Below are 14,511 nucleotides of genomic sequence, written 5' to 3'. Positions count from 1 at the left end.
ATGAGTATAGAAGTGAATAATTCTACAACGCCCAGGTGGCTCAATCGGTTGAGCATCAGACTCTGGATGTCAGCTCAGGTCATAGCTTCCCATCTGTGGGATTGAGACCCAATCAGGCTCTGTGCCGACACCACGGAGCCTGCTTGGGATTCTGTTTCTCTGTCCCTCCCCTGCTCACTGTCTCTGTCTCTCAAAATAAATAAATAAACTTTTAAAAGTTTGAAAAAAAATGAATAATTCTGCTCTTGACTATTCTAGACACCACCTCATGGAGAAAAGAGACATGTTTGCCATAAACTGATGGAGGCTCGTGTTAGCAGATACCTGGAAAAATTATGAATTGTCCTTAACTGTATTTCTTTGATATTTATTCTAAATCTTCCATGAGTAAATTTCAATCAAAAGTGGTAGCAAAAAACATCGCGAGAAAATGCTTTAAGATTTTTTTAGTCATTGTCATCATTAATGTCAAGCACTCATCAGAGTTTCTGTGTGTGATGCACAGCCTTAAAAGAAGCAAGTCAAAAACCTGTTTATTTGCCTGATGGCTGGAGGCCAGAGAGTAATTCTACTAAAGACTGGGAGATCCAGTGACATTGGAGCGAACCAGCTGTGGGATGGTGGCTCCAAGACAGGAGCACAGCTTCGATAAGTCTGAGTCTGCTGCTCTTCCTAGGGTTACAGGAAAAGTAGGATACCAAAGTCCCTTGCAAGAACTCGCAGTGAAGAAAAATAAGGTTACTGTCTTAGAATTCAAGATGTCTGTCAAACTATTATGCGTGTGTTGACGTGAAAGAGCTCCTTGGCTGCAAGACTTGCCTACAACTGGTCCAAGTGGTGGTATTACCAGTTATGAAAGTCAGACAGTGTCCGTCAGTAATGTAACACCCAATCGCAGGCCAATGGTGGCACGCACTTTCCAGTGCGAACGATTCCAGTGTTATGTGTGCAGTGTGCCTGCTGCACGAAGGGCATCGTCTGAGATCACCAAAGATGGAATCACAGACTTGTGTAAATTCCGCAATCACCTATTGGCATTCTGGTCTTCATTTTGGGTCTTGTGAGATCTCTTTTCAGCAAGAGAACATGCTTCTCATGGGCATTCCAGAACTGTGAGTGTGATCCTCGCTGTAAATTATACACGGCATCGCTGTATGATTCGGGCTTTTGAGGGATGAATTATCAGCACTTGGCCATCCTCATCAGCTTGGCTCTGCAATGCTGATGGGGCTGCACTTCCAGAATGGGAAGACTGAGCGTCAGACTCCAGACTGTGGCTGCTTCTCCCGGTGAGGTGGGGACTGTGCTCTGCAGCCTGCTACCTGGTACCGTTAGAGAAAAACCCTCCCAGCGCCTCGTGGTGGACATTCTACCTCTCTTAACCTTTAGCGTGTCTGCCTAAACTACCGATTCTCAATTTCTCCTAGTCACGGTTTCCTGTCGGATTGCCTAGCATTCTCCCTAAACTACTATCTCTCAGGTAAAAGAAAATTCACTTTTGAAAAAGCATCCCCTTTGAAAACCCCTTCTCTCCTTATTTACCAAGGATATTAGAATGGTGTCTTAGGAAATGGGAACCTACTGATTCCCAAGAAGAAAATTTCGTACTCTCTCACATTCTTACACGTTCCCAGTTTCTAATCTTAATGTCAGTTGGTCAGATTTTAACATGAAGAATTCAGTGATCCACATGACCTACAGCTTGCCCGCAGTGGATTCAAAAACAGAAGTCACCCGTAAGACAGTGACCTACCATTTTGGCCACTCTGGCCCATTAATACTTTCAATTAAATTTGCAGTTCATGTTTTATTTATTTAATTGATAAAGAGTAGAAGTAAATTGCAAAGTTTCCTGGTAACCCGTGATGCTGTTTGGTGACTGATGGTGGGTGTGTTTGTGTGTGTATGGGTACCATACACGTTTCACACATCATATTCTGCTTCCGACCCCTATGATCCCTTCAGATCTCCCTATGAGATAATCATGCATTGCCAATGATCGCCTGCTGTGAAGTCCTTCAAAATAAAAGATGGAACAGTCAGGAAGTTTCTTAAAAATAAAAACAAACTAGGCATCACAGCTAAATATCAAGGGTACGGAGTTTTGGAGACGTGTTTTAGAATTCTAAATGGCACAGAAATTGGAATCTTCACCGCAAAAAAAAAAAAAAAAAAAAAAAAAAGTCCTGCTATCCTTGTTTAAAACATTTTCAAACATTTGTTTTTTTATGGAATTCAACTTTACAAATTAGGAGGAAGTTGTTTATGTAAGTTTTGTAACAACAAAGGAATGTGTACCAAAAGGAAACCGGGTAACTCCTTTTTATGCACTAAGAATTTCATACAATGCAAAATGTTCACTATCATAGAATCTCATTTCAGAACATGGTTCAGTGAAGATTTTCTTTCTTTCCATCTGGAAAATAAACCACTCCGAGTTCTTTTAATCAATGAGAGAAATATATTGTCAAACATGCATTTTCTAAGCTGTTTACTGTTCCACTGATTAGGTTACAGATGGAAATACCTTGCAACAGAAAAGCCAGGAACATTTGCTCTTTGATTTACAAGGATCTCAAACACACCCCCAAAAAAAGATCTAAACGTAAAAGACATTTTGAATTATATCATTTTCTGTGACTGGACAGTTAAGACAAAAATGATTTTTGTTCCTTCTCTTTCAGGAGTTTGGCCTGCTGTTTGGATGTGAGTCAGTCAACGGACTAAATGCAGCTGTTTTGTACCTAAAACGTCAAAGGCAAAAGCATCTGGCACAGCCCTCCATTCCTCGAACTTCCTCGGCCCAAACGAGAGGGATGGGAACCTTTCCTTCACCCATTCCTTCTCTCAGCTCAGCAGAGGCCACCTTTCCGGTCAGCTGCCTTGACCTCCGGTACGACTTGGAAGACAACAGCCTTCTTCTTGTTCCCACTTACCCCATCCGTAGTCTTTCTCCGCTTCTTTTTTGTTGGGACAAGTGACTTGGTGCTGACTGTCCAGCTCCAAAATACCTTGTAGTGATGCACGGGGATGTCTGGTTCCTCAGGGAGATCCCAGACGATGGCCACGGTCACGGTGCCGTCGCTGTTTACGGTGGAGTTGGCAAGCCGGAGGTTGGCAGGCGCTGGGGGTGCAGAGGGATCTGAAATCAGGGAGAAAGACAAACCATAGGACTTGAGTACCCAGGTGACAACGAAACCCATGTCCTTATAGGTCTAATGACTACATGGTCAACGCATGAGCACTGCACGGGCCATATTTGTAATCTAGAAGGCTCCTTGGAGGCATTTACGTATCACTATAACCCAGCTTCATCTTCACTGTGTTTGAAATTGATAAATGTTTATAAAACATGGCAAAATTTGATTTAGGTGGGTTGACATTAAGTAGGTCCGCAACGCAGAACTGCCTTGGAAAACTCTGGAAAGAGAAAGAGAGAAATGCAGCTCGTATGACTGTTTTCATCTCAGTGGTTCTGTAACTTTTGATCCTCACTTCAAACAAGAGCAACAAAGGGATGTCAGCAAAAGTAAGGCAATTTTTGTCTTTTTTAAAAAATATATTTATTTATTTTGAGAGAGAGAAAAACAGAGGCAGAGAGAGAGGGAGGGAGAGAGAGAGAGCAGGGGAGGGGCAAGGAGAGAGACAGAATCCCAAGCAGGCTCTGAATTGTCAACACAGAAGCCGATGCAAAGCTTGATCTCACCAACTGTGAGATCAAGACCTGAGCCCACATCAAGAATCAAAAGACTTAACTGACTGAGCCACCCAGGCGACCCAAAAGCATTTTTTTCTTAATCTACATTACAAATTGGATGACATACGGATAACAACCGTTTCTGTAATTTCGCCATTTCTGGCTTGTCGCATAAAGCAAAAGCTTCTTCGCCTCTCACAAGACAGATGAGGTTACTCTACAGATCTCCACTTTCAATATATATACAAAGATAAGCACGTACACACAAAGCTAGACGGCCTTTCCTTCATTCTCCGCCACAAACTGAACAAGTGTAGATGCCACTCACCACAAATGATTTACAGATGGATTTGTTTGAAGATGCTTTCCCAGAAAAATGCTGTCAATAATTGGAAGGGTAATGCCATGTGCATCACAAGTGCCAAGAAGTTACACCTAACTTGATATAAATGAAGATGACTGAGGGGATTTAGCCATGTTTTTACTGTCAAGATTGTTCGTGGTTTTGGAACGATGGAAACATGGATTATTTTTTTAAGTCTCTTGCTTTTCTAAAGGTTTATAACGACTGGAGGTTTGGTTGATTAATTTTTAAAAATTTTTTATGTTTATTTATTTTTGAGAGAGAGAGACAGAGTGCACATGGGGGTGGGGCATAGTGACAGAGAGAGAGAGAGAGAGAGAGAGAGAGAGAGAGAGAGAGAATCCAAAGCAGGCTCCAGGCTCTGAGCTGTCAGCATAGAGCCCAATGCGGGGCTCAAACTCACAGACCTTGCGATCATGAACTGAGCCAAAGTCGGACACTTAACTGACTGAACCACCCAGGTGCCACAGATTGCTTAATTTTTTTAAATGAGAACAGGAGAGCCTGGGTGGCTCAGTTGGTTGAGAGACCAACTCATGATTTTGGCTCAAGTCATGACCCCAGGGTCATGGGATTGAGTCCCTCGTCAGGCTCCGCACTGAGTGTAGAGCCTGCTTGGGGTTCTGTTTCTCATTCTCTCTCTTCTGCGGTGATAGATAGATAAAAAGATGAGAATATTTCATTGTTGTTTTTCAGGTAAGGTGAATCCAAAGCATGTTACGTGACAGTGTTGACGAGGTGATTCTAATATTGTCAACTTTAGGAACCTTCTGGGAGCACCCAAGACATATACTGGGATACGCTAATTCGGTGAGTCTGAGTGGGGCACCTCTATGGATAGTTTATACGTTTACATAAACATGTATTTATGTTTTATGTAAAAGATCTTTCTCTGTGTAAAACACACATGAAAGTCTGATGACCTACCTGCAAGCTGGAACTTGGAAAGCCTCGCACCCGCCTGCGACAAGCCAAGAGGTGTGAACATGACTCAGCTCAGTATAAGCTGGAACACACTGGTCACAGTTACCCTGGGCGTGGGAAGCCCTGGACTCCTTGCTCTGTTGGCTGAGCAGAGCCCCAGGAACCGAACCTGGGTCATCGATGTGGCTATGACACCACCGAGCACTGCCTGGTGTTACAGGCACTTTCTCTACCTGACACACGGCTCTGCTGAATTTCCCCTCGGTCCTGCGGGACCCGGATTCTCTTCTCTGCCTGATCCCCCCCCACCCCAACTTCATCCCCATGCCGCCGTGACTCAACAAGACGGCATCCGGCCCCCGAATTCAGGGACCTCTTCTCTCTCATGTGCTCGCACTTTCTAGGGATCTCGTCCAGTCACGGCTTTACCCAAAGTCTGTGTGCTGCTGACTCTCAAATGTATGTCTTCCACACAGACTTTGTCCCAAACTCAGAGTCAAATATTTGGTGGTCTTCAAGTCAGCTGCCTTTGGAGGTGCCAGAGCCAACTCAGAACTAATGTGTCCAGCACTCACGTCATAACTGTCCCCACGCCATGGGAGCCAACCCTTCAATAAACAGAAACTCCTCCTTCCACTTAACCAGACTGAAAACCTAGAAGTCAGACACTTCTGGGGCTCTCATATCCCCTCAGCAAACTGTTAGCACGGACTTCAAAATATATGCACAATATCTGCACCACAACCAGCACCCACACCACGCCAACGCCTTCCTTCCCCCATCACTGCCAAGACCTCCTCTCAATGCTCCCTGATGTTGCGGCTGCCTCCCTGGAGCCCGTCCTCAATATACAGCCAGGCGTCCCTTATTCTGCACAGCCCTTAGTACCAACTGACTTACAACATCCTTTATGTCCTGTCCGCCTCCACTCACAAGAATGAAAGCTGTATGAGGGGAAGATTTGTTTTTTTATCTGTTTTGTTCACAGATCCGCTTTATCTGTTTGTCTTCCCAGCATGGAGGCCAGTGCCTGGCACACATCAGGCTCTCAGCAAACAGTTGCTGGATGAATAGATGAATGACTTTGATTTGTGAGGCGGTATTTCTGTTTCCATTTTAAGCCCTGTCAGTTGGAATGAGTGAGTCCTAACAAGACAGTGAAGTGAACCGAGGGGCTGTTTCTGGCTTGAAACAAGAGACCGGAAGCAATCCCCCTTCCTGTAGGATTCGACCTGTATCCCAGGAAAAGGACCTACCGACTTTTCTGAGAGGGAACCTAGTTTGCAAGCTAATCATCTCTTCAAGGCAAGAAAAAAATTTTAATGCATAAGGATAATTACAGGTGTACATGAATGTCTCTATGCTGAAAACAGGTGAATTCTCCAGTTATTGTAGGTTCATAGGAAGAGCTCAAACTCATCTCCTCTCCTAATAGAGAAATTCAAGTTTAACAAGGTCTGCTAGTATTAGGTATTGTGTTGTCTTAATCTGCTCCGTTTGGTACATAATTACTTAGTTCCCTGGAAAACTGTCCCGCACCTTGGATGTGATCATAATAATCCAGAAAAATACTCTCTAGTTTACGGAACGTTATGAAACGTGCAACATAACTCATGAGAACCACCTATGCAGAAATAATGCTTTCAAATATTTGAATTGGTAACATGTGCTTTATCTTACCTTAAAAGTGAAGCCCTTTCTGACAACTCACAATATCAAGACGGTGTACTTCCGTTACCGAGATGAGACACCCCCAAAATAGTCACTGTCCGATTACGAAGCCAACAGGAATTGGAGAGAGCATCTGGTTATTGCCCTGATTCTCCTCTGTAAGCCAGATACTCACATGGCCATTCGTTCACTGTAGATGTCAGGGGAGAGGCAGCCTGTCCTATCTGTCTAATCTGAAGGATTTCACTCGCAGTCCTAAAATTCCCATAGTCAAGCCATCCCCTGCCTTGTGACATGCTTCCCTTCATTACGAAGGAAAATAATATTCCCTTTGCTGCATTACACAAAGTCTCTTCTTTCCATTTGCCCGATGTCTTAATTGCATTAGAACTTAGAAATGTGAAAAAGAAATACACACACAATCTATTATAATAAAGCCCTAAGGTACTGTACAGCTTATTCGTTGGTGCTTTTTAAAAAAACAGTAAAGGGCTTAGGGTTAGAGAGACGAAGTGACTTGTCCAAGGTCATTCAGGTAATGGTGGCAGGGGGGTGGGGAGAATGAAAACGAGGGAAGAGGAAGGTGAGGCTCTAAAAACACACCCACACATGCCACATCCCTACACGTATTATATGTCCTCACCACAACTATGGGCCAGTGTCCCTGGACACAAAACTTGGAAAGCCCTTTCATGGGGAAGGTGTCCGTGCTAGTAGCCTAGTGCAGGGCCTGACAAATGTCCTCAGGGAAGGGGCAGAGAGTAAACACTTCAGGATCTGCACACCCCAGACAGTCTCTGTGGTGACGACCTCACTCTGCTGCTATAGCTCAAAAGCAGACATGGAAAATACGTCAACACATGAGCTGTGTACCAATAAAACTTTATCTGTAAAAGAGAGCAGCGAGCCAAATTTGGACCCCAGGCCATAGATGGCCAACCCCTGAGTGAGAGTCTTTTCAAAAGCAGTGATACCATTAGCTTTTTGAAACTTGAGACGAGCACCATTTCTAATGTTACAAGTGTATGGTTGTGCTTTGTTGAGTAAACGTTGGAGTTTTGTTCCCATTCTACAGATGAGGAAATGGAGGGCTGGAGAGTTTACATTCTAGAGTGTGTGTGTGTGTGTGCAGGGGGAGGGTCAGAGTCATATCACGAGACCAGTGCTCTTGGACCCCTCCCTCTGGGCTGAAATCAGGGCACTTCTCCCCCACCTTTCTGCTGCTTTCCACTCCCTCTGTGAGATCTCTCCAATTACCTGCAGAAACATTTCAGAAAGCAGAAAGGAATCACGCTTCCAAAGATAACTGAAATAGCAAGGCTGTGCTAGCTTCTGCTTACATACAGTTTCCAGCACAGGCTGTGTTGACCATTTGCCACGAATGGCCAATGTTAGCTCTGGACAGAAACAGTTCCTTTCATTAACGATCTTATGTGGTGCTTCAAGCCAAGGAGGTGTGGGTTTCAGAAGGAGAGGTTTAAGGTTTCACTCTGTCTTTAACTTTAGGTGGGTAACGAATGCTACAAGTGAATGGGTAGCATACAAACAGCAAGGAGAACAACCCTTATAAATAAATAATATACACATACACATGTATATTCATGCGCGAATAGAGGAACAACATACGTTCTAAGAAAATGGATGTAAATTGTATCACCTACTTGATTTCCTCAAATAATATCGAAACCTCCCACTGAAACACATCACAGGAATATGTCTTAAGGGAAGTGACAGTGACCAAGTGGATATTTAAAATTTTTTTAATGTTTATGTTTGCGAGAGAAAGAGAGACAGAACGTTGAGTGGGGGAGGGGCAGAGAGAGAAAGAGGGAGACACAGAATCTGAAACAGGCTCCAGGCTCCGAGCTGTCAGCACAGAGCCCGACGTGGGGCTCAAACTCACAAACGGTGAGATCATAACCTGAGCCAAAGTCGGACGCTTAACTGACTGAGCCACCCAGATGCCCCCCAAGTGGATATTTTTAAAGCAGTGGTATTACTACCCACAAGTTCTCCACCTGAATTAGAAGGTTGGTTCTAATAGGTCAGTTTTCTTTTTCTTTCCAGACTCAGCAGTTGGGATAGTTTTCCTTCCCTCATTAAGGAAGGAAGGAAGGAAGGAAGGAAGGAAGGAAGGAAGGAAGGAAGGAATCACCATGCAGTATCTAGAGACACAACTCCTAAGTCTTTGAAAAGCTGCAGAAGGTACCCTAACTAGTAAATAGTTCTAGGACACATGTAACGTGGAGTCTTGCCCAGTGGAAATGGCACACACACATCAGCTGTGGGACAGCATAAAAAGTCACTGGTCCCGAGGAGCAGGGGGGGACTTTACTACTATCAGTGATGTCTGTTCTCATTTTACTAACACTCCATAATGTACGCACAGAATAACATCCAGCGTGAGACCTGTGTGCTCTAAAAACAACACTGTCTTCGTCCTTTCCTTTTTAACGTATCCTGGGCTCACGGGAAAACAGACAAGAAACGTGTAGGAAAAGCCTCGAATTTGGAGGGACATGAATATAATAACTAGGAAATGACATTAGCTTAGCAACAGAAGGTGGAGTTTTACAGTGTTCCCTCTACGTCCCTTTAACGTTTGCTGTTTCAGAATGGTCAACTGATACTGACCAGTCTTAAACATCCAAATGTTTGCCTGCTTTCGGCAACATGCAAAAAAAACCCAAAAAACAAAAAAACAACCAAAAACCCAAAATTCAGATTTTGCTCTGTACAACCTACAAAACTTGAAGACTTCCTTCTTTCTCTTGCTACATACGTTGACACACAGAAGTCATCTGGATGGGCAGGGACATTACTTCCCAAATTCAGCAAACGTTTGGCCCAGGTAGTAGGACTCACCAATATACATTTCCAATATGGGGCATGCAACACACATGCATTTTGTGTCCAACAATATACAATATACATTACCCATACAGAGCGTGCAATTGACCCATTTTTTGCCCCTTCAATAAGGATCAATATGATCAAGCGAAGGTTAAACACCAATTTGCTGAAAAAAGATGAGCAACTATGGCGTGGAACCCAAAAAGTAGGTTTTCTGTAGCTACAGCTGTCCCTCCCCATGGCTCACTGCCACATCTGGGGCCTCTGAGGGTTGGACATGAGTGGCTCTGGTACGGACACACCGTGGAGCCTGCAAGAGGCTGGGAGAGGGTGCCATCAGGGGAGAGGCGCACAGCGAGGCCAGAAAGGCACACCTTTCTCGGGTTATTGCCGCCGTCTGACACAGGAAGGGGACCGGGGATCTTTAGGAACGCGGGCATTCCTTTTGTGAAACTGTGAATGTATTTATTTTGAACCACAGCAGAACATGTCCGTGATCTGCTGTAGCAGGAATCCCGTGGCCGTGGAGCCCGAGCCCTGCAGACCCCCGCATCTCAGTGTCAGTCCCTGCACCTCACGGCTTCAGGACGCATGGCTAACTTGGGAACCCAGCTCCTCAGCTGGCCCCGCCAGCGGCCAGAGCTCTGCCCATGTGTGGACGGATGTCCCCGCAGAATAGCGTGCATCTGAGGACTCAGTCCCCACAGCAAGGAGTTCGGTTGCCCACAGTGACAGCCAGTATGGGAACTGGCCTCTTACCCTCTTCCTTCTCTTCCTCCCTGCGTCACCTCCCATCCCCCTTGTTCCCTGGACGGCCTCCCAAGTAAGCCACTTGCGCTCAAAGCTCTCAGGCGCAGTGGCACCCTCTGTTCCTATGCGCCGTGCTTCCTGTGGTTTGTTCCAATGCAACAGGACACAAAAATTCTGGTAGACCCTAGAATGTGGCAGCGGGGTGAAAGAAAGGCACTTCATCCTAGCAGTGACCGAGGAAGGTAAGTCTCCACGTGGAAGCATTACCCTTCCTAGTTTCCAAATAAGGAGACAAAAACCAGAAAGAGACATTATACATTAGGATACTGAATTATTTGTCATCTTCATTTTTGACGTCAAAGCCGATTTTCCTTCTTAAGTACCGGGGGAAAGGTGGGAGAGGATTTAAATAAGTGAATACAGAAATTATCCCAACCTCTCTTTTGGGCTTTCTGTTGCCAGCAAAAATTACTGATTTTCTCTGTTTTATAATCATGCATTTCTTCTGGGGGACGTACGGGCTAACAGCAATCTACCAACGTAGCAACAACTCAGAACTTTCTGTACAAATCATCACTCTGAGGGGCTGAGATTAAGTTATTGGAAAATACATGAGTTAAAAGGAAATTAACTTAGTTAACAGCCAATCCATTCTGGCAAACCACAGACTAATTTTGTATTTAAACATAACCATAAAGAAGAGAATGACAAGAATTTTGGCTTCTCCACGAAAATCAGGATTAAGGCCAATGAATAGCAGGCAGAAAGCATAAGCTAAATGAAACCCATTTTATCAAGTTTTTTTTTTCTCTCTGTATTTAATTTGCCTTTTATTTTCAGATGTGTTTATTGTAGATGGAAAAAATCCCTTCCCCCTTCGCCTTTCCCTTGACCCAGACTTAAGTGATCAAGGCTGGCCCTCTACCCAACTCAAATACACTAGAAATTACTTACCCTTTGCACAGACTATTATTTTAGAAGCAATAATTCTTTCTCAAAGCAATTTTAAACCACTCGAGGACTTACAACTGGTATAGTTTCAGTTCTGGAGCACAGCGGGAATAAATGGGCTTTTATTAAATGAAAACGTACCATTTTTTGAAACATGGCAGTGTTAAAATGTTTTATTTCCTGCTTTTGCAAATATGCTCCATAGCTATAGATCTCCCTGGGAGGAACATTCTAGATTGTGTGGTTCTTGCACTCTCACAAACCTAAAGTGTTTGTGCAGATTTCGTAATCACCTCTAATATGGTTTCAGTGAAGTCGCATCACAAAATGATGGGAGTATTCTAATTGCGCTCAACGGATGAAGATTTCCTCCAGGACTTGTCCAAAGGATGCCTGACCATTTACAAGACGGCGACACATCTTTCCTCAGTTACCCGATCTCGTCAAATGTAGAATGGGGATCTTACTGGGGAAAAATTGTGTTAACAACCTTATTGGAATTTAACTTACATATGATAAAACTCACTCACATTAAATGAGCCAGCCAGTGACTTTTAGAATTTACTGAGGTGGCCCACCAGCATCACTCACTGGCAACTTCTCACATCTGTCAGCTTCACTCTTCACTCTTCCCAGGCAGCTCACTTCTGGCTTCGTCCAAAGTACCATCACCTTCGCCCAGGATCATTCAAGTGGCCTCCCCCGGCATCCCTGCTTTCCCCTCCTCTCCCCTCTCATCTCCTTTCACACACATCTCTTTCTCAGCAAAACCCTTGTCTGCCTTCGCTAAGACTATAAAAAAAAACAAATACCCTTCCTTAGTATTGTCCTGAGTTCTATTCTATCGTCAGTAATCACTATCCTACTTTACAACAGTATTTTTCTTACTAATCTTATTTACTGTTTCCTCACACCCCCAACTGGAATAAATGTGTGTGTGTGTGTTCCACAAGAGCAGATAGTTTTTTTTCCTTTTGTTCATTTATTATCCCCTGTGCCCAGAGCAGTGCCTGATACATATAGGTGCTCAACAAATATTTGTTGAATACAAAAAGGAATGAAACATGAGTGATCCAAGGAGAAGGTAAAGAGGCAAAACTAACTTTGTTCTACAGCATGGAGGCTCCCGGGGGGTTCTAACAGGGGAAGACAGTGCCCCACAAATCACTGTGAATACCACAAGTCACTCCGTTGTACACTTAAGAGGAATGATTGTAATGATGCAATAGTTATATTTCAAGGGGTTTAAAAACTGTTTTCCCAATGAGGCCCATTTCTACATTTGATGAAACTGGAGTAAGGTGGGGAAAGACGTGGTGTCACCCTGTAAATGGTTAAGGATCCTTTAGACCAGTCCTGGAAGGAAATGTCTTTGACCATTTAGCCAGTGTATTACATTTCCACAGTAGTGTGATGCATTTTTGCTGGAAAAAGACTAGGATCTACTATGAACTCTGCACAGACGTTTTTGGTTTGCAATAACTGGAGTCTGGGATGCTGAGGGTTGGATGTGTTTGGAAAATGAGTAACTAGAAGAGAGTAATGGTGACTGTGATGTTTCCCCAACATGGTGCATTCTCATTCAACAAGAGCCCCTTTAAACTTGAGGGATGCAGCCGTGATTCTAGACGACTAAGGTGCTCAGACACACGGCAGGGATACTGGGACAGCATGGCCTGGCTGCTTCCTCGGAACGGATGCCTCTTAGGCAGTTGGAAGCTACATGACCGGCCTGGAAACTCAACAGAGCCCTGCCCAGATCCCGCCCCATCCCTAAAGGTATTCCACATGTGTCTCCAAAGGCTGCAAAGTGCTTCTGCCCACGTATTTGCAGCCCTGACCTGAGCCACCAGACAACCTGTAGCAGCAGAACAGATGGGAACACAGTTTAGCCACGATGTGCCTGGCTCACCTTTGAATCATGACACCCAAGTTGATCCTCACCTCCGAACCCACTGTCAATTAATTATTTCACTTCCCTCTCTAAATCATCAGGCCAACTGGAGACAGCCTCGAGACAAGGTCTGATGTCCGTGATTCCACTTTTAAACTTGCTTAGTGTATTTGCCTCCGTGGAGGGGAAAAAATGCACTTTTCCTTTCTTAAAAGTTCTTTTTCAAAAAAAAAGAGAGAGTTAAAAGTCTACAACACACAGTGTAATAGGATCCAAATATGAAATTATTTCGGTTGCAAGCTTTCCACTGAAGACCAATCCTGCAGCAGAAGTCGCAAGTCAGAGCAGCCCGTTCAAACCCTCCCGTAACATACGTAGGACTGATGTCATAAGCCTTCTGTTATGCATTAATATCACAAAGCGTTTTGTTTAAAATAAATCTGAATTCGCTTCCACGTAGGACGAGCATACGTAGGACTGATGTCATAAGCCTTCTGTTATGCATTAATATCACAAAGCGTTTTGTTTAAAATAAATCTGAATTCGCTTCCACATAAGACGACAGCGACTGGTTAGTAGGTGAACAAGCCGACCAGCCCGGCTCTGAGATGAGGTTTTATAACACACGTATCGTGAACGCTGGAGGTGCACAGCCATCTAAACACGACTGGGGGAATACAGATGGAGGGAACACTCGTATCTAACCCAGGTATGTCCTTCAACTACAATACGGTGACTGTGAGTAGATGACTCGGGGTGACTCGGGGTTTAGATTCTGGGTGTGATGAAATAAAAGAGATTAACTCACATTCAATATGACAACCGTTTCAAGAAAAGCCGCACAGTCTAAAGTAGCTCAAACTAAACCCTCCCCTCCAAAAATTAATTCACTGGTGACTGACACAGAAAATCTCGAGGCTAAGACTCAACACAAGTTGATAATGGAAAACCACCAGTTCGAAGTTGAGAAAACCCCACTAGATTATCTTGTGCGATGTTTGGAAGGTATAAAGCCCAATGACGGTCTTAATCGTATATTCACACGCTGCCTTCAAACACATCTGGTCCTTTTCACCAACAACAGCAAAGCCACCTGCTGAGCAGCTGTGAATAGGAACGTGGGGACACGAGGGATGTGCATCCCAGGTATGCCGGGAGGGGGAGGGGAGCGAGGGGTCAGGAAAGTGAGACTGACCTTTGGAAGAGCGGAAGTGTTTGCTGGGGGCGGTGAAGCCTCGGGTCCCATGCACGTTGACACCTGCCACTCGGAACTGGTACCACCTGCTGGGTCGTATGTCAGTCAGCTGGACCCGCTCATCTGTGGTCTGGGGGGAGATGTTACAGAGCACAGAGAACCCTTTTACCCAGACATGTCAACTGGGTCTGTCGTAAAAGTGCACCACCTCA

General features: G+C 44.4%; 1 protein-coding gene across 1 annotated transcript in view; it reads right to left on the bottom strand.

Annotated features, from left to right (window-relative positions):
• Positions 1-14,511, bottom strand: part of ANOS1 (anosmin 1) — a 182,646-nt gene that overhangs the window by 28,777 nt on the left and 139,358 nt on the right. Inside the window, exons 6-7 of the mRNA XM_081792890.1 lie at positions 14,300-14,429; positions 2,937-3,142 (exon numbers count right to left, since the gene is read on the bottom strand). Coding sequence (XP_081649016.1) covers positions 2,937-3,142; positions 14,300-14,429 — 336 coding nt within the window. The remainder of the gene's footprint in view (positions 1-2,936; positions 3,143-14,299; positions 14,430-14,511) is intronic.

This window comes from Panthera onca, chromosome X (assembly GCF_046562875.1).
Source record: "Panthera onca isolate mPanOnc1 chromosome X, mPanOnc1 haplotype 2, whole genome shotgun sequence".
NCBI classification, from domain to species: Eukaryota; Metazoa; Chordata; class Mammalia; order Carnivora; family Felidae; genus Panthera; species Panthera onca.
The sequence above is the reverse complement of the archived record's forward strand: the minus strand, read 5'-3'. Positions and strand labels throughout refer to the sequence as shown.